A 25,502-nucleotide genomic window follows, 5' to 3' on the forward strand; every position below is an offset into this window, starting at 1 on the left:
TGGGGAGAGAAAGAGAGACAGAGTGGGGTGAGAGAGAGTGTATGAGCATAAAAAAGCAGTAAATGGAAAAGGAGGAATGAGAGTGAAGGACCAGGGGAGACAGAAAGGAGGACAGAGGTAGTGGAGAAGAACACGATCAAGCAGATTTCAGTCAGTGTGTGTTTAAGGTGACTCACTGAAAAGCTCCATAGGTCCAAAACACACACATGCACACAGACACACACATGCACACAGACACACACATGCACACAGACATACGCACGCGCACAGACACACACATGCACACAGACACGCGCACACGGTCATATACAGTGAACACAGCCCACCGTTAGACATGTCATCAGGGATCAACGAGTTTCTGCTTGTTTTTCAAGACTGAACAAAATAAAGTACGAGGACAGGCTTAAAGTAGGTTTAAGAAAAATAAAAGTACCATTTAGTTTTATTGATTTCTTCAGAGCAAATAAATAAGAAAACAGTAGATAAATCGATTTGATTGATTCATAAATCAAATATTGTCATAGTCTAAATATTCACATGTAATTTACAGTCAAATAATAATAATAATGATAATAATAAAAGTACCTTTTAGCTATAGTTTATTTTATATAAGTAGTAGTCTCAGCTTTTTAGCCACAACTTGGTTTGACCCAAAACAAAAACAAGAAGCATGTTTTCATCAGAAGAGCAATGGCAGCCTCAGATTTCCACACAATCACTAAGTTTCATTTAGAATATTTTTTTCATTATATAACACTGAAGTACGGAAATACAGATACTGTAGTCATCAACCAGATTACGTTTTCAGTATTAGTATTACCATTATTTTCATCTTAAAACCAGGAGAATAGAAATGGTGGCTTAGATTTCATTATATTTATATATCCATTTGTATCTCATCATATATATATATATATATATATAATTTTGTAAAGTTGAAGGTTGTTTCATTGTCCACAGTCCACATTGAAGAAAAGCAGGAAAGGATCCGTGCTAGGAGGCAAATGAGCAGCAGCGGATAAAGTACACACATGAGGAAGGGAGGATGGAGGGGATAACAGAGGTGTGCTAAAAGGAAGCCAAACCTGCACTTGTGGGTAAACAGCATAGTTAAAGAGAGAAAAGGGATCCTACATGGAGATACTATATCTAAAACATGGCAGCAGTGACAGGGAGGAAGCAGACTGACTGTACGGGTGAAAGGACAGGTGCACAGAAGCCTGATTCAGAGTCGTGATTAAAACAGTGGAGGAACAAAGTAAAGTATTACTTCCTGTTTGACTATCAGTGTTCGGTTCATTAGATATAGACACCAGAGATTGATGGAGAAGTATTGAGTACCTGACTAGAGAGTGGAGACGGTTTATTAAACTGAACTGTTCTGTCTTCTACTGACTTTTGTTCTCCCCAGTTGCACTTTGTATACAAGTTTAATGACTGCCTACTAATGTACCACGAGTCTTAGTGGGTGGGGTGGGGGCACTCGGATGAGTGTAGAAAAAACTTCAGTTTATTGTAGAAAAATGTTGTCGCCTAAACACACACAGCAAAGTATTTAAGCCATGTTTTCCTAACCTTGACCCCACTGCTACGAGCGCTGAACCATAACCATTACAAAGCTGAATCCTGCTACGTGCTAAATATAATGAAGAGGAGAAACAGACGTGTGTTTAAAGAACAAATGGTGCATTTATTGTAAAAGGCTTGTGATTATGATGATAAATAAAAGGTTAGCCCCTGATTCTGTGATCAGACTTTACTGTTTACACTCTAAAAAGTATAGTTTGGCTTCAGGGGAAGAAGCTGATCCAAAATCAGTGGCGTTTATGTCGAGCATGAGAAAAACACAAACACACATATGGGCACAGTAAACTGGGGTTAGCGAGGAATAGTTGCTCAAGTAATATTGGTCAAAGCTTATGCAGATGGTGATCGATGAAGAAATGATGGGATTGTGGGGACAGGAGGGAGGGTTACACGTGGGCTTCAGAACACTCTGGACCATATCAGTGATCGATCTGTCAGCAGAGTATAGAAAAGGTTTTGGCTGTCCAAAGCTGCAGTCAAGCCACGAGGAAACAGAGGGAGGAGAAGGATGCATGAAAGGATGGATGAAAAGAAGAAGCAAAGTGAAGAAGCTGACCGTACACTCTCATGTGCCGGCTCTGTAACTTTCTCACATCACGCTCATATCTCTCTAACATCTCATCCTTCCTCTGCAGCGTCCCAAACACAAGTCTGTTGTCATGTTTCCCTCCCATCTTAACCATGTCCTTTTTCTTCTTCCTCCACCTGCCTTTTCGTCATCTTCCTTTTGCTTTCCAGCTTCCACCAGCTCGTCCTCCTTTGTTTCCATCCCTGCACCTCCTCCTCCTCTTCCTCTCTACATGGGGAACACCAGGAAGCCTGAGAAGGTGGAGTATTTCCATCCTCCCATTAGGTTTCCTCTCTCCAATTTGAGGTAGGCCCGGTCTCCCTTCTCCATCTGGATCAGAACACCATTGCTGGCTGCCTCACGCGTCACGTCCTGGTCCCCGGCAAATGCCGAAATCACTGGCCAACCGTTGTGCATCAGGCTCACCTGGATGAAAAGGACAGACGGCGTATAGAATGAAAAGTGTGGAAAAGAGACAAACAGTCCTCAAGTTGCTCACAGAAGCAGGAACATATGGCATGGCAGACTTCCAAAACACTCAGTGCAATAATGATGCTTCCATGAGGACTAACAGCATCGTATTTCTGGACTTTTTAGTTGTCATATTTTAAAGAGGAAACGCATGCAAAGATTTCATTTGAAGCTTTGTGCTCTGCACATTATCCACTTGTAGAAAGACAGAGATATGCGCACAAACACTCACACAGTGTCTGATTCAACAAATGTTTCCGTGGGGAATAACATCTTCTTCTTCTTACAGAGAGACGAAGCTGTGAGCGCTGTGTCCCCTCCCTCGCCCAGGTTCAAACCTGACAACGGCTTTCATCGCTTCGCTTCTGAGCTACAGCAGAAAAACAAGCGCTCCCTATATGTTTCCCCCTTACACTTCACTTAAACAAAATCATCGATTCGTTCTACCTCTGGTACCTGCGAACGTCTGTTTATGCAGGAACACACTTTATAAACCCTGTGAGATTACAGACCGTCCTGTGAGAAGTCTCACTGCAACCTGATAAGAGAAGCAACACAATGTTTCTGTTGTACTGCCTTTCTTCAGGTTCTTGTACGAGTCTTGTTTTTTACAACACTAGGGTGGCTGATGTGAGTTTGTTATGTCATGCTCCTATTTTAAAATACAATCATAAGATGTTAAAATGTGCCTAAAACTAATTATTTTCTGCAGGAATCACTGACGTGAAAAATAGATTTTCCAGCATAAAAAATATTTATTAATTAGAATAATAAAAAACGCTGCCGATAGCTCGGTCTCTATCTTACACCAGCAGTATAGATGCGAGACGCTTTCACCAGGCTGTGTGCAGTGAAGCTCCTCACAGGTGAAACTGTCAGCCTGGAGTTTGACTGTTTCAAAGAAAGAGAAAGTGAAGCTGCAGGAAATGTGTTGGGGTTTTTTGGTCACACCAACACAATTTTTTTGCATTCACTGGATTTCCCCGTCTATCCCAAAATGAAATTCAACTTAAAAGTTAGCTTTTTTGTCCTTTTCTGATCTGATAGAGACCCAGAGTACACTCCAGAGGCAGATGTGCAGGCTAGTTAATAATCTAGGAATCTACTGGAGGCTGGAAATGTCAAAGAATGACCTTGGAAGGGCAATCAGCCATCGATATCTTATTTTTCTCCAAGTGAAAACTATATGGTCACACCTAATGCACACATTAGTAAATGTAACAGAGTATGTTGTATCTCAAACTGGTGGACAACTTCTTGGATGGCTAGATGGATTAAAAGATGGACTGGGCACTATTCTTCTACCACTCGTTCCTTTAAAACTCCCAACATATATTGTCATCTGCCTCCTGGTGCACAGAAACAACACGCTGGCTGTTTGTTTCTGTCCAGGTCACTGTGGTGTAGTAGTGTTTTCATTTTCAACAAGCTGACTGCAGTTTGAAAGATTTTGATTCCTTAAACAAACGTCATACAGGCCATGTTACCTGTCTACATGATCTTTACAGTATGGACATCAGGAAGAAAAACTCAAATTTACAGCTGAGAGCTAAACATGTCAAAATATTTCTGTTTGCTCTCGAGGTAAAAAACTGTAAAACCGTCACCAACTGATGGAACACAGTCATAAACATCCCATAATTATACACTTATCCAAGTCATTCTGCCTGATGGTCAGGAGAGTGAGTGTGTGTGTGTGTGTGTGTGTGTGTGTGTGTGTGTGTGTGTGTGTGTGTGTGTGGGCAGGAGATGGAGAGCCTGTCAGAGTCAAGGGCTCTCTTGGCCCAGCACTCCTCTTAATAGCAAACTGAACATGGCGACTCAGACTGTATCTGCATATGTGGGTGCGTGTGTGCAGCTTTGAACAGGCAGCTTTGAATCTGATGGAAAATACTCAGACTATACTGAAATTATTTTTTTAATTCTTACAAAGGAAACGCGGCACAGGTCATGGACAAATTTACATTTCACTATCGGCTGAAAACGCAGTCACTGAGTTTATTACACCAGATAAATGTGAATTATTTGCTTTTACATTTACAATGAAGTATGAGCAGAAAGACAGATTTGTTGCCACACGTAAAATATCACTCTAAACCACTCACTAAAATAATCGTAGATCTCAGGCTAATATATGTGAGACCTTGGGCAGATTTCAATTTCATAAAATTGAAATTTCATCAGTAAAGCTGAAATTAAATTCATTGCTGACACCAAACATTTTTTTCCCGTCTTTGACTGTGCTGTACATCACAGTAACAGGGTTTGGGTCATGTTTGGGTTATGGTAGGGTTCAATTCAATTCAATTCAATTTTATTTATATAGCGCCAAATCACAACAACATTCACCTCAATATCTTTATATTGTACAGTAGATCGTACAATAATAGATACAGAGAAAAATCCAACAATCATATGACCCCCTATGAGCAGCACTTTGGCGACAGTGGGAAGGAAAAACTCCCTTTTAACAGGAAGAAACCTCCAGCAGAACCAGGCTCAGGGAGGGGCGGGGCCATCTGCTGTGATTGGTTGGGGTGAGAGACGGAAGACAGGATGAAGACATGCTGTGGAAGAGAGACAGAGATTAATAACAGATATGATTCAATGCAGAGAGGTCTGTTAATACATAGTGAGTGAGAAAGGTGACTGGAAAGGAAAAACTCAGTGCATCATGGGAATCCCCGGCAGCCTACTTCTATTGCAGCATAACTAAGGGAGGATTCAGGCTCACCTGGTCCAGCCCTAACTATATGCTTTAGCAAAAAGGAAAGTTTGAAGCCTAATCTTGAAAGTAGAGATAGTGTCTGTCTCCTGAATCCAAACTGGAAGCTGGTTCCACAGAAGAGGGGCCTGAAAACTGAAGGCTCTCCCTCCCATTCTACTTTTAAATACTCTAGGAACAACAAGTAGGCCTGCAGAGCGAGAGCGAAGTGCTCTAATAGGGTGATATGGTACTACAAGGTCATTAAGATAAGATGGGGCCTGATTATTTAAGACCTTGTATGTGAGGAGCAGGATTTTGAATTCTGGATTTAACAGGAAGCCAAAACAGGAGAAATCTGCTCTCTCTTTCTAGTCCCTGTCAGGACTCTTGCTGCAGCATTTTGGATTAGCTGAAGGCTTTTCAGGGAGTTTTTAGGACTTCCTGATAATAATGAATTACAGTCGTCCAGCCTGGAAGTAATAAATGCATGAACTAGTTTTTCAGCGTCACTCTGAGACAGGATATTTCTAACTTTAGAGATGTTGCACAAATGGAAGAAAGCAGTCTTACATATTTGTTTAATATGTGTGTTGAAGGACATGTCCTGGTCAAAAATGACTCCAAGGTTCCTCACAGTGTTACTGGAGGCCAAGGTAATGCCATCCAGAGTAAGAATCTGGTTAGATACCATATTTCTAAGCTTTTCAGGGCCGAGTACAATAACCTCCGTTTGATCTGAAGTAAGAAGCAGAAAGTTAGCGGCCATCCAGGTCTTTATGTCTTTAAGACATTCCTGCAGTTTAACTCATTGGTGTGTGTTATCTGGCTTCATGGATAGATAGAGCTGGGTGTCATCTGCATAGCAGTGTAAATGTATGCTATGTCTTCTAATGATGCTGCCTAAGGGAAGCATGTATAATGTAAACAGAATTGGTCCTAGCACTGAACCCTGTGGAACTCCATAATTAACCTCAGTGTGTGAAGAGGACTCTCCATTTACATGCACAAACTGGAGTCTATTAGATAGATATGATACAAACCACTGCAGTGCAGTACCTGTAATACCTACAGCATGTTCTAATCGCTCTAATAGGATATTATGGTCGACAGTATCGAACGCTGCACTGAGGTCTAGCAGGACAAGCACAGAGATGAGTCCACTGTCAGAGGCCATAAGAAGATCATTTGTAACCTTCACTAAAGCTGTTTCTGTGCTGTGATGAGCTCTGAAACCTGACTGAAACTCTTCAAATAAGCCTCTGCAGATGATCTGTTAGCTGTTTGACAACTACTCTTTCAAGGATTTTTGATATGAAAGGAAGGTTGGAGATTGGCCTATAATTAGCTAAGACTGCTGGGTCTAGAGATGCTTTTTGAGTAAAGGTTTAACTACAGCCAGCTTGAAGGCCTGTGGTACATAGCCGATTATTAGAGATAGGTTGATCATATTTAAGATCGAAGAATTAATTAATGGCAGGACTTCTTTGAGCAGTTTTGTAGGAATGGGGTCTAAAAGACATGTTGATGGTTTAGAGGAAGTAATTATTGAAGTTAACTCAGAAAGATCTGCCAACATTAGTCTCCTGCTAAAACCAGGCAAAGACCCTTTATTTCCCTCAAGCTATCGTCCAATTTCTCTTTTAAATGTAGACCTTAAAATAATCTGCAAAGCTCTCTCAAAGAGATTAGAGAAAATGACCCCCCTCTTAATTCATCCTGACCAAACTGGTTTCATAAAAGGTCGGCACTCCTCAACAAACACTCGTAGATTACTTAATTTAATAGACTACTCATACGATAAAAACATCGAAACCATAATATTATCTCTAGATGCAGAAAAAGCATTTGACAGAGTTAATTGGAAATTTTTATTCGCAACTTTACACAAATTTGGTTTTGGAAACTCTTTCATAAACTGGATAAGAATATTATACAATTCCCCAACGGCTCGTATCAGAACAAATGACCAGACATCCTCCAGCTTCTGTCTCCTGAGGGGCACCAGACAGGGATGCCCACTCTCCCCTTCACTTTTTGCAATTTTTATCGAACCTCTAGCAGCAGCATTTAGACAGGCTACAACAATTAAGGGCATAAAATGTAAGAACATAGAACATAAAATCAGTCTCTATGCGGATGATGTGTTGCTTTTTCTGCAAAACACACAAACCAACCTCTCTGAGGTAATTACTTTAATAAACTGGTTTTCAAGAGTTTTTTATATTATTCAATTAATTGGCCAAAATCTACAGTTCTCCCCATTAACTGCTCCTTCCATAATTCTTCCTCTGCCCCACTGCAATCCGGAAATATTAAATATTTAGGTATTAATGTCTCTCCTAAGCTTTCAGACTTAACTAAACTAAACCACATCCCACTTCTAAAGAAAGTAGAAGGCGATCTGATTAGATGGAAATCTTTACCCATATCACTCATGGGAAGGGTCGCCACTATAAAAATGATGATCTTGCCAAAAATAAATTACTTATTTTTGATGATCCCTAACAAACCATCACAAGATTGGTTCAGATCTCTGGATTCATATATTTCCAAATTCCTTTGGAAAGATAAACCCCCGCGTATTAGCTTAAAAACGCTACAAAGAACCAAGGATAGAGGAGGATTAGATCTGCCTAATTTTCACCAATACTTCTTAGCCAACAGGCTTCAGTTCATCTCAGAATGGTTAAAACATACCTTCTTAGTTGAGCCCTGGCTAGATGTTGAACAGGCACTATGCAAGGATCTAGAGATTTCAGACCTACCATTTATTAGCTCAAACATCAAAAGACATGAATGCTTTAAAAGTATCAACATCAGCTTTTCTCTAACAGCATGGTGGGAGTTTCTAAAAATAACGGAGTCTTCATTAATCCCATGCAAACGTACACCTATCTGGAATAACCCTGACATATTACAAAACAATAATATGATTAATTTCCCAGAATGGAGTTGTAAAGGAATTAAATACTTAGAACATATATTAGAGGGAACAGAATTTATTCCATTTGACAGACTAGTTGAACAATATGGGATCAACAAGACAAGGTTTTTAGAATATCAACAAATTAAATCCATAGTAAAAAAGAAATTTAACCTCAGTCAAGTTGAATTACAAACACCACTAAGTGCGGCACATTTTCTTACTCTTAAATCCCCCAAATTATTATCTAAAATATACAGAACACTTTCTAAATTAGATGAATCAATATCCCTTCCTACTGCAAAGTGGGAAGCAGATTTATCAGTCAACCTAGACCAAAACTTCTGGTCTCAGATTTGCTTAAAAACTTTTAAATTAATTAAAAATCCCAGTCTGCAATTAATACAATACAAAATACTTCATAGAGTGCACTATACAGGTCATCGGATGTTCAAGATGGGCTTTACATCTTCCAACAACTACTCACACTGTCAAGGCAATACACCAGACAATTACATCCACGCTCTTTGGTTCTGTCCACCAGTGCAAAAGTTTTGGCGCGAGATATGTGAAGACTTATCAAAGTGTCTGAAATGTAACATTCCAACTTCCCCCTTAGTGTGTCTACTGGGCAGCTTAGATAATGTCACTTCAGAAAAGAATATAGCCCATATGATCTTCACTGCCCTATGCATAGCCAAGAAAACAGTCCTCATGAACTGGAAAAATAAAAATAATCTTAATTCTAACCAATATAGAAATTATCTATTAGATTACATTAGTCTTGACACAGCCTCTGCCACCACATTAGATCAATTGCTCTGGGCCCCTTTTATCAGCTCCATCACCTAGTGGGGGTGGGGGGTCATAGTTTGGTCCCGCCTTCACTGTTGTGATTGGTGAGGGGGTAGGGACAGGCTTAGGGCGTCGGGGGGTTCCCGGGAGGCATCTTCCTTGGGGGGCTCAACCCGGGGTAGCGGTCACGTCCGGTTGGGGGCTCTGTTGGCTCTCAGGTGACTGTTTCCTCGCGGCTGCATGCAGCGGGGCTAGGGGAGGGTCTGTGCTGACGGACGTGGGTTACTGACCTGGCAACCTGGCTGCCCCTGGGTGGGTCCGGGATGGGCGTGAGGTTCTGGGGGCGCTCCGTCTCTGGGCTGGGGCCCGGGCCGGGCCTCGGGGGCTTGGGTCCTGGTTGGTGTGCTGCCGGGGTTGTGGGCGGGTGGGTGCATGGGGGCCCGGCCCTGGAGCAGGGTGCCGCCGGTGCGTCGAGCCGCCTGGGGGGCTCTTCAACTGGTGGGGGGGATGGTCACATCTTGCAGGAGCTTTCTTCTCTTCAGGAACTCTCTGCAGGAGGGGGAGATACAGGAGAGGTGGAGGAAGATCTCAGCCTGGGCGTTTACCGTCTTATGTAGTCTGGAAGATGTGTGGATGGTGGGGTGGGTGCAGTTTTCTCTGTGGTGGGGTTGGGTGGACTGTCCAGGGCTCTGTGGAGCCGGAGGGCGCTACTGCACTGGGCCCCGGTCTGATGGGCCTGGGCCCCCCTTCCCTGGAGGGTCGCGGAGGGTGGGAGTGCCTACTGGGGTCAGCGGGGGAGCTGGCCCCAGGGAGGGGTTACCTGCCCCTCCCTTCCTTCCCTCCCCATCTCCAGCTGCCTCCCTCTTCCCGCTCCTCCACAACCACCCACACATGCAGGGCCTTGGAGTGGGGGTATGTCACCAGGGTGCAGAGGAGGCTACCCCCCCCCCCTGTCCCCTTCTGGCTGCCTCTGCCTCAATTTTATCCCACAACTTAGACATTCACATTATTCACACTCTCATTACACATACATATAGGATCTTGGGGGTGGGCACAATCACGGAGTCCAAATTACCATCAGGGTGTATACCTCACCCCTGACGTCGTTGCCCACCTCTCAATTTTAAATACACTTAGTCATTGAGGGCTAGCAGGAGGGACTATGCGCTTACCTGCTGCTCCTTGGCAGGTAGCTCCATGCCCTCCTGGGTTTTAATTACACCTTAGAACACATATGCATCAACACTACAATGAGCGGGTGGAGGGAGGTTTGGAGTCTTCTCCCACTCCCATTCTCTGCGGCCTGCTGGAGCGGGAGGGCTAGTAGGAGGAGTTGGCCGTCCGACTGCGGTCTGGGGTGTGGGGCCTCCCTGCTGCTGCGGAGTCGGGGTGGTCTGCCTCTCCCCACCGCAGGGAAAAGGGTAACACCACCTGGGTCTGGGTGCAATTCCCCCCTCCAGGGGCAAGGGTACTGTAGAATAAGGAGGGGATGTTTTTCTCATTATCATTTAATATTTTAATATGCCATTATTAGTTCATTAGAAGTATATAACCAGCTTTGCATTAAGCATAAATTGAAGTTTTTGATCTTACATTATTCTTTGCATTACAGTGATGGTGATAACTTTAGTTTGATCTTTTTTACAGGTACCAGAATAATAACATGATTTTCCATTGCAGACCCGGTTTGTAGAGTACGCTTGGGGAGTGTGATTGTGTGTACAGCGTCTCTTTATGTCTGTCTCCACGTTGGTTGAGTGTGGAGTGAGTGCATATGAGAGCATGAGGGTGGGAATGGATGTTTGTGTCTGTGGGTGCCTGTATGTCTGTGTCTATATGTCAGGTTGGGTATCAGACGCCACCTCTCTGGGGACACCTCAGGCCCTCCAAGGTTTGGAGGCCTATCTCCACCCACCACCACTTCCCCTGCCGGTGGCGGACTCCCTCAGGTGTCGGTGTGTTGGTGGTTCTTTGTGTCTGGGGGTGGGCGTCCGGGTACACACCGGCTCACTCCTTGGCGGCCGCTTGTCGGGGCCTGGGGCCTGGGGCTCGCTCGGGCCCCTTTGGAGGTGGGGTGCCCCCGGCCTCTCGGCCTGGGGCTCGGTCACTCAGGCACAGCTGGGGGCCGGCGGAGCTCACGGGCGCGTCACTGCAACTCCCCCTGACTTCTGCTCCGCGGCTGCTGGGCGAGCCCTCATCTGGGACTCTCCTCAGCTCTTACTGGAACAGTGGCGCGGCTGCCCCTCTGTTGGTCTTCCATGGTCTCTTGTGTTCTGGGGGCCTCTGGATGTCTGGAGTTTTGATCTCCTCCATACACGCTTCACACCCTGGAGGACGGGGCTGTGGCCCCCCCACACTCCCTAGCAGATCATTACATGGAGAAACCTTTGGAATGCAAGCATGCTGATCCACACAGGTATGCACACATGGGTATTCACAGACGCGGACTAAAGCTTTCTTGGCTGCTGCCTCAAAGCACACTGTGCGCTGTCTATCTTGCGTGCTGCACAATATCGCTTATTATTTAGTAAATATTGATATCTATGACTAGCTAGTTTATTGTGATGGTGCTTTGTTTTCTCTATTATTATGTTGCTCTTTGTTGTTTGCTGTCTCCTCTGTTTGTTTTTTTTGTTTGTTTGTTTTTTTTTTCTCCATACAGGTGACCCAGGAGTTCTTTTTTTTTTTTTTTTTTTCTCTCTCTTCCCCCCCCCCTCTCACCGTCTCTTCTCCCCTTTGGTTTTCTTTCTTTCTCTCCCCCTCTTTCTCTCATTCATTCCCCCTGTCCTATTTATAAAAAAAAAAAAAAAATGACAAAGGATGAACTGAAGCTCTGCCATCACGTAATGTCGCATACTGCTGTTTCTGATGTCATTTAAAGAAAAAAAATAAAAATAAAAAAATAACTCAGAAAGATCAATTAGAGAAAAAGAGTCTAACTTAACATCAATGGTACTAAGAGTAGCTGTAGATAATATTACATCTGTGGGATGATTATTGGTAATTTTTTCTCTAATGATAAAAATTTTATTTGTGAAGAAGTTCATGAAGTCATTACTAGTTAACATTAAAGGGATGGTTGGCTCAACAGAGCTCTGACTTTTTGTCAGCCTGGCTACAGTGCTGAAGAGAAACCTGGGATTGTTCTTATTGTCTTCAATCAGTGATGAATAGTAAGATGTTCTGGCTTTGCGGAGGGCTTTCTTATAAAGCAGCAAACTATTTCTCCAGGCTAAATGATGATCCTCTAAATTTGTGACACGCCAGATTACGAGTCATCTGCTTTAGGCTACGTGTTTGAGAATTATACCACGGAGTCAGGTACTTCTGATTAGAGACCTTAGTTTTCACAGGAGCTACAGTATCCAGAGTCGTACGTAGTGAGGAGGTGAAATTATTAACAAGATAATCGACCTCTGTTGGAGTAGCGTTCAGATAGCTGCTCTGCTCTGTGTTGGTACAGGGCATTGAAGATGATAACAGTGGGTGGATTATATTCTTAAACTTAGTTACAGTGCTTTCAGAAAGACATCTACTTTGATAAACGTCTACTCTCCACCGCTGTGTAATCAATTATTGTAAATGTAAATGTTATCAGGAAATGATCAGACAGGAGAGGGTTTTCAGGAAACACTGTTAAATGTTCAGTTTCTATGCCATATGTTAAAACAAGATCTAGAGTGTGATAAAAGTGGTGGGTGGGTTCTTTTACATTTTGAGAGAAACCAATTGAGTCTAATAACAGATTAAATGCCATGTTGAGGCTGTCATTTTTTCTACATGGATGTTAAAATCACCCACAATAATTATTTTATCTGAGCTCAGAACTAAATTAGATATAAAGTCTGAGAAATCAGACAGAAACTCTGTGTAAGGTCCAGGTGGACGATAGATGATAACAAGTAAGACTGGTTTCTGAGTTTCACAGCTGGGGTGGACGAGGCTAAGCATCAGGCTTTCAAATGAATTAAAAGTCTGTCTTGGTCTTTCATTAATTAATATGCTAGTGTGAAAAATTGCTGCCACACCGCCCCCTCGGCCTGTGCTTCGAGGTTTCTGGTAGTTAGAATAACTCGGGGGTGTTGATTCATTTAAACTAACATAATCATCCTGCTGCAACCAGGTTTCTGTAAGGCAGAGTAAATCAATTTGTTGATCAATTATTAAGTCATGTACTAACAGAGACTTGGAGGAGAGAGACCTAATATTTAATAATCCACATTTCACTGTTTTACTCTTTGGTTCAGATGTGGATACTGTATTGTTCTTTCTTTGTAATTGTTTATGTTTAAGTTGTTTGTTGCTGGTTTTTAGTTTGTTTTTTGTCTGTGTGGGAGCTGACACAGTCTCTATGGAGATGGGTTTTTGGGGGGGTAGCAGGAGGAGAGAAGCTGCAGAGAGGCGTGTAAGACTGCAACTCTGCTTCCTGGTCCCAACTCTGGATAGTCATATTATGGGGGGTTTAATAAATTTGTCCATATTTCTAGAAATGAGAGCTGCTCCATCCAAAGTGGGATGGATGCCGTCTCTGCTAACAAGACCAGGTTTCCTCCAGAAGGTTTGCCAATTATCTATGAAGCCCACATCGTTTCTGGGACACCACTCAGACAGCCAGCAATTTAAGGAGAACATGCGGCTAAACATGTCACTCCTGGTCTGATTGGGGAGGGGACCAGAGAAAACTACAGAGTCCCACATTGTTTTGGCAAATTTACACACCGATTCGATATTGATTTTAGTGACCTCCGATTGTTGTAACCAGGTGTCATTACTGCCGACGTGAATTGTGTTTTATTTTACATTTACCCTTAGCCAGCAGTTTTAAATTTCCTTCAATGTCGCCTGCTCTGGCCCCTGGAAGACAATTGACTATGGTTGCCGGTGTCTCTAGCTTCACGTCTGAGAACAGAATCACCAATTACCAGAGTTTGACCCCCGGCAGGTGTGTCGCTGAGTGGGGAAAAACGGTTAGACACATGAACGGGTTGGTGGTGTACCTGGGGTTTCTGTTTAAGACTATGCTTCCTCCTCACCGTCACCAAGCCGCCCTCTTTCCCCAGCTGCTTGGGGTCTGCCGGGGAACAGCTAGCGGGGCCTACGCTATCTTCGGCTGCACCAGCTACAGGGGCCTGGCTAGCTACGGGTGAATGAAGGGTGTGAAGCCGAGTCTCCAATTCAGTAATCCTGGCCTCCAGAGCTGCAAATATGCTACATTTGTTACAGATATCATTACTGCTAAAGGAGGCCGAGGAGTAACTAAACATCTGACACAATGAGCAGGAGGGACAGGTGAAGAGGCCATGCTGCTAACGAGTCGGCTACGAGCTAAGCCAAGCTAGCGAAACAGTACAGAGACAGTGAGTGAATACTTTGGCTATAAATTAGGTAGTGAGTACACAGAGAGTGTGCTTCGGATGAAGCATGTGAAGACTATACTATGAAAGAAAATGTATCTAAAAGTTTTTAACTAAATTGCTAAGCAGATAAGCTACTCAAAAACACCACTGTGTTTGAGCAGAAACAGGAAGTGATACTCTACCACAGAGAGAGCGACACCAAGTGACAGCGCCCCTGTAGCTGGTGCAGCCGAAGGGTCATGTTTGGGTTAGGTTTGGGTCATGTTTGGTTCATGTTTGGGTCATGTTTGGGTTAGGTTTGGGTCATGTTTGGTTCATGTTTGGGTCATGTTTGGGTTAGGTTTGGGTCATGTTTGGTTCATGTTTGGGTCAGGTTTGGGTTAGGTTTGGGTCATGTTTGGGTCATGTTTGGGTCATGTTTGGGTCAGGTTTGGTTCATGTAAGGGTTAGGTTTGGGTCATGTTTGGGTCATGTTTGGGTTAGGTTTGGGTCATGTTTGGGTTAGGTTTGGTTCATGTAAGGGTCATGTTTGGGTTAGGTTTGGGTCATGTTTGGGTTAGGGAAACCAAGATGGAAGCTCAGTCGCCAAAGGCGGCCGGGCTTCAATGCACAGGTCTTCCTTAGTCTCCACTCAAGGGTCCACATGGTCCCACTACAGACCTGTAAGAGGGCTTTATTCCTCATTCACAATTGGGGATATCAGTTGTTTTTCAGTTGGATTAGAGGAGGAGGGATAGGTGAGGGGAGAGCGAGAGAGAGGAAGAGCAAGGGGGGAAGAGAGGGAGAGAAAAGGAGAGAGGGGGGAAGAGAGGGAGATAAGAGGAGAGAGAGGGAGAGAGGGGGGGGAAGGGAGAGAAAATGAGAGAGAGAGAGAGAGAGAGAGAGAGAGAGAGAGAGAGAGAGAGGAGGAGAGAAAATGAGAGGGGGGGGGAGGGGAGAGGAGAGGGGGAGAGGGGAAAGGTTAGGTTTAGGGCTCAAATAAATCCCGGCATGGGGTTTAGTGAGGTTAGGTTTAGGATAAGTCTCAGGGTGGGATGTTAGAACCGTGTGTGTTGAATGGGACATAACAGCACTAGAAACACATATAGAACAATAACTATGTACATCACACCAGACGTGTTTTTCAACATCCTTTTTCATTCAGTGCCCTGGGATACATTGTGTCTAATTTGGCAATCCAAACTTTTTCAGCCGTCCTCCTCTGCTGGACTGACCATGTGGGATTTGCCTGTATCACAGTCGCCTTCACAGATTCCCAGCCATGAGATACAAAGTGTCTTACCAGGTACTTATGGGTGTTCTTTCTCTTTGAGATATTGTGCCTGTTCTGTGTGAATCTGGTCAACAGTGTATTACGTGTCTCCCCGACATACTGGATACCACATTTTGTACAGGTGACCAAGTATATACAGTTTTTAGATCTGGGAGTGCCTTTGCACTGTCGGGGTTAGGTTAGGGTTAGGGGGGAGACTAACCAGAGGAAAGCAATGGAGGTGTGTCGGTATGAGAGGAGAGTACGTTGTATGTGGCCGTCTTACCTCAACTTTGAACATCCAGTAAAATTTCAAACAGCAGTCAGAATATTAAATCACTTCAGCATCTTTGCGTTTATTGAGCTAAAAAGATATCTGGAAGTTATAAACAGACATTCTAGGTTAAGTGCACTCAGGAAGTCTTCATTTGTAAATGACTAAATTATGAATTGTTATTCATACACCTAAAGCATTAAACTAAATTGAAGGTTATAGGAAACTATATTTGATGAGTGATGATCTTAATCACGCTAAACCTTCTCATCAGATTAAAGGCACCGACTTCTTTCCAGTGATGAAGGACTGAATGATGTATAAAAAATATTAAATATAAAGTCTGTAAAACAAAACTTTTGCTCAGAGGCGATCAGATGTAAAACAGCAGCAGGTCAAACTTTGACAAATGTATCCCTAAGTGTGGTTGATGGCCTCTAAGATTCACTCACAGAATCGAAACTCTAACTGTATTTCATGGATGCCATCCATTCATCTGAGACACTGCCTCAGTGTAATGCTTACATTTAAAGAACATCATGTACACAATAAAAATATCTCTATGAACAGCTAATACGTGGACTGATGAGGCAATTTTTGAAATCAAATATATACGCCGGGGATGCACAATCTATTTTTGCTGATAACCAGTGATTTCCTTTGACGATTCATCTGGTGACACTGTCACTGACACCTTCAGTACTACTGTATGTGTCTAACTGGAGATTAAGTTTTGCATTTGTATTGCAACTCCAGACTGTGAAAAAGAAAAACGCTGCTTTAGTGCATGCATTGATTGATTGTAGTCATTACTCTGTTTCCAAGAGTCTTCAATCACTGAAGAGAGATGAGCCTGGATTGCTTCAACACAAATATACTAATATCAACACTGGATCCCATCCTGCTACGCAAGCTTCATCAATATCTGCATCACTTCAACTGATCTTTGAGTGATAATGTCCAAAGGAAACAAGTACAGAAGCAGAGAAATCTAAACATTACTCTTCGTTGATGCTTGATGAATGTATGAACTTGTATTTTTATGTACCAACTCTTTCTTGTTTCAAATAAAAAACATCAAGTACTTCCTCCACCATGTCGAATATCAAGCTGGGCCCAGTACACTTAGAATACAGATGAGGATCACAAAGCTAAAGAGAACATTTTATGTGGAGAGATGCATCCGAAGACTCCGGGTTAGCCTTATTAACCCTTCATATCATAATATAAAATAATCATTAGAAGGGGAGAGACAGGAGAAGCAGAAGAAAACCAGGCAGAGATATCAGGATGGGAACACACACAGACGAACAACAGATGAAAAGTAGGCCATTAAACACAGGAACAGGCAGAAAGACAGCAGAGACGGAGGGGGGACATGGTTCGTGTCCAGTGTGCGTGTAATGCTTCCAAAGAGAGACAGAGATGGCAGACAAGGAAGAGCCAGCATCACTACATCACTCCGTTACCCTCAGATAAACACAAGAGCACACACAACTACCCAGCCATTCAACCAAGTCACTCCTGGGGACACCTACAAACCAAGCCTCCATCCCTCCAGTCCCGCATGGTTCCCCACATATACATGAAACACACACGTGATCTCTCTACCTGTCAAAATGTGTTCCCCTGCTGTCCCTGCACACTTGCAAAATTCAAACATGGGCAGGCTTTTCTATCAGTTAGAATCGGGGTGGGGGGCTGCACACACTTTGTTAAAACACAATGACAGGACAATGAGGGGACAGTGCCAAGTGGGCTTGTGTGATTTGTGTCCAGCCAAGTCGGGCTCCAACATGTGAGACACCACAGCAGCTAACAAATCATTTGATAGCTTGATGATGATTTTAATTCAGACTGTAACACATGAGGTCTATGAACAGAGGACATATGAATAAAGTCATGTTTTCAGATTTGGATGTGTTTCTGTGTTACAGGGTCAGTGATGTATGGTTCTAATAAAGCTGTGACAGTGGCTTTGGAAGGATGAGACTGCGGTCAGCACACACACACACACACACACACATACCTGTACAAATAAAAAAACCGCATTGGCTGTGCTTCTGTGTGGCCATCTACCCACCCCACCCTCACACTCAGCTACACCTACACTCATTCAATTAGCAGCCATAAATATAAAAGCATGATAATAGGGCTTCGCGTCATGTCAGGCCGCGATCGATCTGCATTCATTAATGCATAAGCACCAATTAACTGGCTGAGTAATGGAAAGGAGAGACAGAATAACGAAGGAGAGTGAGAGAAGAAGGAGGAAGCGCAGAGAAAGGAGAGAGAGACGGCTGCACTGGCAGGAGGATGTCAGAGAGGGCCGAGAGACAGCAAAGACAGAATCTGTCTTTCTCTATGCAAATAGAATTTGTCTGACGTCTCCGTGCTGCACTTAATGTTTAACGACACGATGACATCCTGTTATTGCATCATCAATTCCTGTCCGGTTGTCTGTCTTGACATGACAATGATACTCTTCTGGTGGTCCCCCACCCTTTTCATCTTTCTTCTTTTCAACACGTTTCCTTTTCTCCCATCTTTTGCTTTCCCTTCTTTTTCCCCACTGGACCTTTCACATTTTCATTTTCATCCACACTTTACAGACACAGAGTGATGATACATAAGCTACATAATGGTGCATCTGTCTGAGGACTGTGACACCTCCGTCTTTAAAACAGCAAGTTTCCAGAGTTTTCTAAAGTTCCTCCAGGGTCATTGTGAAGATGGCTAAAGATAACAAAAACAAAAGAAGGCTGTGTGCCTCAGTGGGTAAGGATGGATACGATGGATATTCTGTATGCACTCTAAGTCAAAGTGCGTGCCTCTGAAATCGTTTAGTGGTAATATTGTTTGAGAAACGTTGAATATATTAATTGGCCCACTCCTATTAGTTAGGGTCCACCCATTCATTTCCCTACACAGCAGCATGAGCAGAGAAGCTTAGACGTCGCTGTCCACCTCCGCCAAGCCGAGCAATGTCATCTCTTTCAAACTAGAGGAATATATAGAAAACAAGCGAAAGGATTTGGTCGGAGTGCAGAAGAGGATTTACGATGAGGATGGGATTCAAACCCACACGCACAAAGCACAACAGATTAGCAGTCCAGCGCCTCATCGGACACCTTCGGTCCTTCGAGCCTGGTTCTGTTGGAACTTTCTTCCTGCTAAAAGGGTGTTTTCTTTGCCACTTTCACCAAGTGCTCGCTCATAAGGGGTCGTCAGACTGTTGGGCTTTTCCTCCATGATTGTTGCATCTTTACACATGTTTCTTTTCCAAATATTTATTTATAAGTGACTTATGTATGTATGTATGTATATATATGTATATATTGTACTATTCTTAGTTAGCGTATTGTCTGTCTTGTCTTAATGTTGGTTTAAAATGGAGCACTGTAACAAAAAATAATTTCCCCCAGGGATCAATAAAGTATTCTGATTCTGATTCTGATTCTGATTATCCTTTAATAATGAAAATGAAGCACCTTCAGCTGATTGCTGTGATTTGTCTCTGTGTAAATAAAACAGAATTGAAATGAAATGGAATTTAAATCAAAAGTAAATGTAAACAGGCAGTCTGCCCCACCCACAGCCAGGATAATGGAATAATCCTGAAGGGCTCTGCTTTCTCTGTGAAGGATGTTAACACATTAGCACATTAGTCATGACAAATCAACAGTATGGAAACAACAGCAGTTCCTGGTATAACACAACACTAACAGAAGGACTAGTGATAACAAGCACAATAGGAGTCAAAGGAGCTTGCAAAGAAAAGCGTCTGGACTTCTTCTTTCTTTCTTAAAGAAGTCCAGACGCTTTTCTTTGCAAGCTCCTTTGACTACGATGACCTGGATGACTGAGAACCTTCACAGACAACCACAATAGGAATATTCATAGATAATTACAGCAGTACCACTTCTTAATGGATGAACAGTAAACCTGAGGTTTCTGGCTAAACTCAGTAAATTGATCATTTCCACTATCATGCTTTGCATTTTGGGGGGGAAAGCTTTCACTGTTTCACAAGCTGAATCATTATGTGAATGTGGAGCATGTTTGCTGTTATTTAGGTCATCTCTGCATGTTTATTTTGTGCTATCGACCATCTTCTCTATTTTCAGATTTTCTGCTTTTGTTGTTGCACCGTTTCATCCGATTTTGAGGAAACAGTAGCTGCTTTCTCGAATACAATAAGGAAAAGGAATCTCAAAGTGGGTAATGGCTGTGTTTTGTAATCATTTAAAAAAGGCATTTTTTACCATTCCAGATGAAACATGTGCATAAAAGGAACTCGGAGACAAAGCTGTGTGTGCACAGCGACCGTATGCTGCTAATTTGAAGTTACGATTGTGAAGCGAGCAATCAAGAGTGTACATCCAGTATAACCAGAGCATTATCGTTCCTAACATACGATTTGTCACAGTCGTCCGTATGTTACACATTGGGATGACAACGTGTTGGTATAACAGTCATATATTAGAAAAAGCACAGAAAGTTATTGTGTAGTTATTGTTCACTCTGATAACAAATAATACACAAAGTATTCTAACACACAAAACCAGAACTGGCCTCTCCAGTCTTCAGATGTATTAACTCAGTGATCACTGCTGCTTCTTCTCCTTTGCCAGCTGTCTGACTGTCACTGTCCTTAATTTCTGCTTCAGTACGTCTGATTGTTTTCGTTTGGTAGCAGGAAGCCTCATTAGGAATGAGTTTCCAGATGCCATTTTGAAAACAGGCACAGAAGAAATGACTCACTGACCAAAGCAGGTACAGAACTTTTGAAAGAAAGCACACAAACTCTGTGGTCACAAAGTTTAACAAAAGAACTATTTGACCCTATTTCAGCATTGCTTAATTACTTTTACATCTTAACATGAAGTCGTTTTGATCCTATTTTCTGTATTAAAGGCTCAAGATAAGGAAACTAGCAGCTATTACACAGAGACTGACGACGTTTTTCACCTCAGTCTCATGCTCAGCAGGTTTGCGGGTGTTCGGTAACGGGCCTCTGGGGTCATCTCCTGGCAGTTCAAACTTTTAATACCCAGAGAAAACCAAAATGTGTAATCTGTCGTTGGCGTCTACCACACTAACTTTATTTGTCCCGTCACACTGAACTGTGGGACCGTTTGGCTTGGTCCGTGTGTTTCACTGAGCTTGAAGTAAACGTGCTGTCTTCACTTCACCTGGCTGTCCCCATTACTGTGTGTGTCAGACCATAAAGTATATCACAGCATCGTTTGACTGTCGTCATCAACCTTTGAAGAAAAAAGCTGGGTTTCTGTGTAATCAGTTATATTCATATACGAACGCAGTTTGGAGACATCCAGTTTGTTGCAGCTGTGAGTGAAATCTTTGCGCTGTTTGCACTGTTAAGGAATACTTAAAGAAGTGCTAACAATGTGTCCCAAGTTAGCAACAGACTTATTGTGATGAGGACTGGGCTGATAAGGCTGCACTGACGGCATCACTACAGCAGCTGTTTTACTAAAGGAGTCAAACACACTGAAGAGCTCCAGATAGAAAGAAGCCTGGATTTTCCTGGAGTGTTTTATAGCAACATTTACATTTTTACATAGAATATATAAAAGAATGACCAACATTTGCTGAAAATGCTACATTTGCCCTTTCATCTACACAGTTGATAACAGAATCTAAACACAACATAATATCGAACATGATTGTCATCATTATTACATTACAGGACAGCGATGTTAGAACTGATAGCAGCATATTTTTCCTGGGCGCTGTTCTGGCACTCGTACCAATTTAATGCAGGTCTCATTCGAGTTGGATGTTTTGGGGTATTTGTTGATGTTTTCTGACATGTTATATTGTAAACAATCAATGAATGCTTCACTTTGAAGAACATGGATTGGCACGTGCTGCCTAACTGTCATCCACTGGCACAAATGACTGTTTTCTGTTCAAAGTTGATTTGGTGCTTTTGTAAAGAGTTTCTGTGAAAATGATCAAAAAATGAAACAGCATTTATTCAAAGAGATGGAGGCAACCAGAGCAAAGGTCACAACTGAACTGTGCGCACACACACACACACAGACTCACACAGGCACAAAAACAGATCTTAACAAATGTCAGCAGATCACACCCGTCTTCATCGATACTGCCTCAGGGAACAACATCATTAATTTGAGGAAACCGCTGGGCAGAGCCTTCAACTGTCTTTTTTTGTTGTTGTTTTTTCCCACTGGTGAAAGTCAGAAAAACATGCAACTCTGGATCTGTTGCCAAATGTCAAACCACATGAAAGATAATTAAGACAGATCATCTGAAAACTCCAACAAGACCAGATGGTCCTATGAGTCTCTAATATTTATATTACACACACCATAAGCCAGAGGAAATTGAATATACCCACAATTCAGCTACTTAAATTATTTATACCATGCAATAAAACACAGAGTACAAGAAAGACAAACGTCAAAATCAAATAAAACTGAATATAAAATTATACCGAGCAAAGCACTGAACCTCAGACTAAGTGCCCATCATATCATAATGCTACAGACTGTGTGTACTGTCTGTGGTATTAACACAGCTGCCCTGTTTCATCTTGCAGCCGTGCAGACACACACCTTGCGTCTGCTAAATGCAAGAGTTGTTTTTACTCTGGTAATTAACAGGAAGCGGTTTTGTGTGGTGCAAGTCCAGCCACGAATGGCTAAAAGTTTTTTCCTATAATCCTGAGAGCTAAATTTAAATATTGCTCTTTGTTTAGAGAGATGTCAGTGAGATATGTAAATCTTTTCACATTATGTCCTAATGACTCATTTGTTACATCAACCCTGTTCGATTTAAAGAAAATGAATATCCAAAGAACGCCGACTCCTCCTCTCTTTCACACATGAGCATAAATTCAGTGCAACCTTTGCGAGACTGAGCACAGGTTCATTAGATAAATACGACACCAAGCATCTGGCTGGCAGACTGTGTGTCACTGTATAAATCTGTGTGTATCACTTCAATAGAATCAAGTTGTACCTGCCACCCTTTTGGTGGGAAAAAGCAAATCCCCCACAATGTAACAAAATAAGTCATTTAATTGAAAGGATAAAACTGTACTGTCCTCTGACGCAGTGAAAACAAGGGTGTGTGTGTGTGTGTGTGTGTGTGTGTGTGTGTGTGTGTGTGTGTGTGTGTGTGTTAACTATAAATGAAAAGGAAAAGCGTAGAAACATCTTCTTTGTTATTAGATGCTCACAATACAGAACATTTTGAATATATGTATTCTACATAAATCATAATATTGTGTAGCTATTAATTACCTCTCACATTTTAACGATGTTCTGTATATTCGCCTGTTTATCACTTTACTCTGGAAGAGCGCAGTGTTTTCTAATCAAATGCTTCATCTTCTGACAATCGCCCAACCAAACTCATTAAAATGTCAGAGTGTGCAAAAAACGAATACATGGCAAACGCTCAAAGGTGACTTTCTGTTTGACCTCCTGGCATATTTTTCATAACACAACCAAAAGGCATAGCTCTGCATTCTTAGATTCTTATTAGTGTCGGCTGACTATTGATTAGTATCAGTTAATTGGGAAATTTGCATGATCTGTAAATTATAATTAGCATAAAGTAAGTCCAAGAATAAAAATGGGTGGATCTTTTGTGCCACACTAATGCAGAGCCACAGCAGTTTATTGAGGAATGTGTCTCCTGCTTAAAGCATCACCGTGGATCCATCCTCACTGTTACTAACACCTGGCACAATTGTTTTTGGCTGGCAAGATTTTTTTCTTCTTCAAACACTTCTATGTTTTCTTATGGGGCATTTAAGTGTAACAGAGCCAGATGGAAGCTTAGGAGAGCGGAGTGACACAGGTCACAGGTACACCGCTGGAATAAAACCAAAGCACAGACACGTGTGTGCTGTAACCATGTAGCTAACAGGACGCTACCAAAAATGTATGTTGTTTACAAATGTTGTGATATTTTCACATGAGGGTGGCATTGCTTGTGTATCGACTTGGTACAATGTGGTGCGTATATAGGGTGGTTTTACATTACAGTTGAGCCCTGAATCACAAATGCTAATGGTGGTACCCATTTGGCTTTAAAACGCAGCTGATCACTGAAATTTGTATGTGTCCTCGTATATGTACCCTTTATATAAAATTTAATACAGTGATTTTTAGATGACCATAACGGTTGCACTGGTGTGAAACAGTAGACTGACTGATTACCTGTAGAGCAATGCTTACCCTTGCCATACTTTCAAGTCAAGAAAACCTAAGAACAGATAAGATGTTTATTTATGTGGCTTTGACTCGCCTCTCATTTCCACTGCATGAAACACTCTCTGAACCAGGAGCAGAAGCCTATCGTATTTCTATTATTTATTTGTTATATTTCATGCAGGTCATTCTGTTCACGGTGCAACAGATCCATGTGCAGTACAGTCTGCTCCACATTAATGCTAGGTTACCTGGGTTTCAGTCTATTCTTTTAATTGAAGCTACGTAGTTTAACTTTTTCCCATTTCCAGCAATAAAATCAAATAAATATTATCATCACGGTACAATGTGCACCATAATTATAATGTGTATTTGTTGACCTTCATCGGCATTACCACTAGTGGTAATTTACTGTGCCAATCCTTGTAGTGTTTAACGCTCTACATTAGATACACTTTGAACAAGTGACAGGTGCTAAATGGCTACACATATATTACGTGTTGGCGCTACACTGGGTGCTGGGGCAGCCTTCGGTTTGAAACAAGCTGTTTTAGCTCACTCCTTTTAAGGCCAACCGCCCTTTTTTCTCCTGACCGGCTCCACCTTACAAACACACAGAATATGTGAACAGCGGATGGGTGGTGCCTTTAGTGGTCAACGCCAGAACTGTGCCTGAGACAACTGAATGAAAAAATACTTTGACATCATCCAAAGTCAAGAAGTGTTAAAGACTTTAAAGTTCAGTTATTAAAAACTTCAGCCATCTTTCATATGGGCGTCTAGCATTTTAACATAAAGGCATCAAAGAGCACTTTTTAAACAATGTTTGTACGCTTGTTTGAATTCAGTGCTGAATAGTGTCAGACGAGGCAGCAGGCTCTTTCAGGCCCTAGCTTGAAACTACGACCGTTTGCCATTTTCAGAAATCATTTTTTAATCTTTTTGGCATGATAATTATTTGCCGCGTCTTAACACACACCTCGGTTGAGGTAACGTGGCCTCCCATTTTTGTGCTTGTGTCTAATAAATGTGTTATCTGCAGTGGAGAGCAGCACGGAGGAGTCACACTATATTAAATAAACTGTTTGAGGATATTTAAGTACGTTTAGAAGGAATGTGGCTTATGCAAATGTTCATCTCAGTGGTGTGTGCACGTATCAATCTTTAAAAGTGTTTTTAAAACAGAATTTGCCAACACTTTAATGAAGTGGTGCTTCTATGGCAAAACCACTTGAGACATGACTAAAAACTATGGCCTTATGTAACGCAGTAACATGTATACTGTGAATTTATAGATCTTATATCAATGTTCTTGGAGTGTATAATTGTCAAAATATACTCCTATTTATTTAAATAGA

The 25,502-nt window shown here is 42.2% G+C and overlaps 1 protein-coding gene across 1 annotated transcript in view; it reads right to left on the reverse strand.

The window, feature by feature from the left end:
- Window positions 1-409: 409 nt before the first annotated feature.
- The window catches only part of cbln1 (cerebellin 1 precursor), a 30,375-nt gene continuing 5,282 nt past the window's right edge, over window positions 410-25,502 (reverse strand). The window contains exon 3 of the mRNA XM_085281408.1: window positions 410-2,581. Within this exon, the coding sequence (XP_085137534.1) occupies window positions 2,384-2,581 (198 nt within the window). The 3' untranslated portion in view covers window positions 410-2,383. The remainder of the gene's footprint in view (window positions 2,582-25,502) is intronic.

This window comes from Mchenga conophoros, linkage group LG7, assembly GCF_057382185.1.
Source record: "Mchenga conophoros isolate Kocher_MC1m ecotype Shallow Benthic linkage group LG7, M_conophoros_male_GT1.1, whole genome shotgun sequence".
NCBI lineage: Eukaryota > Metazoa > Chordata > Actinopteri > Cichliformes > Cichlidae > Mchenga > Mchenga conophoros.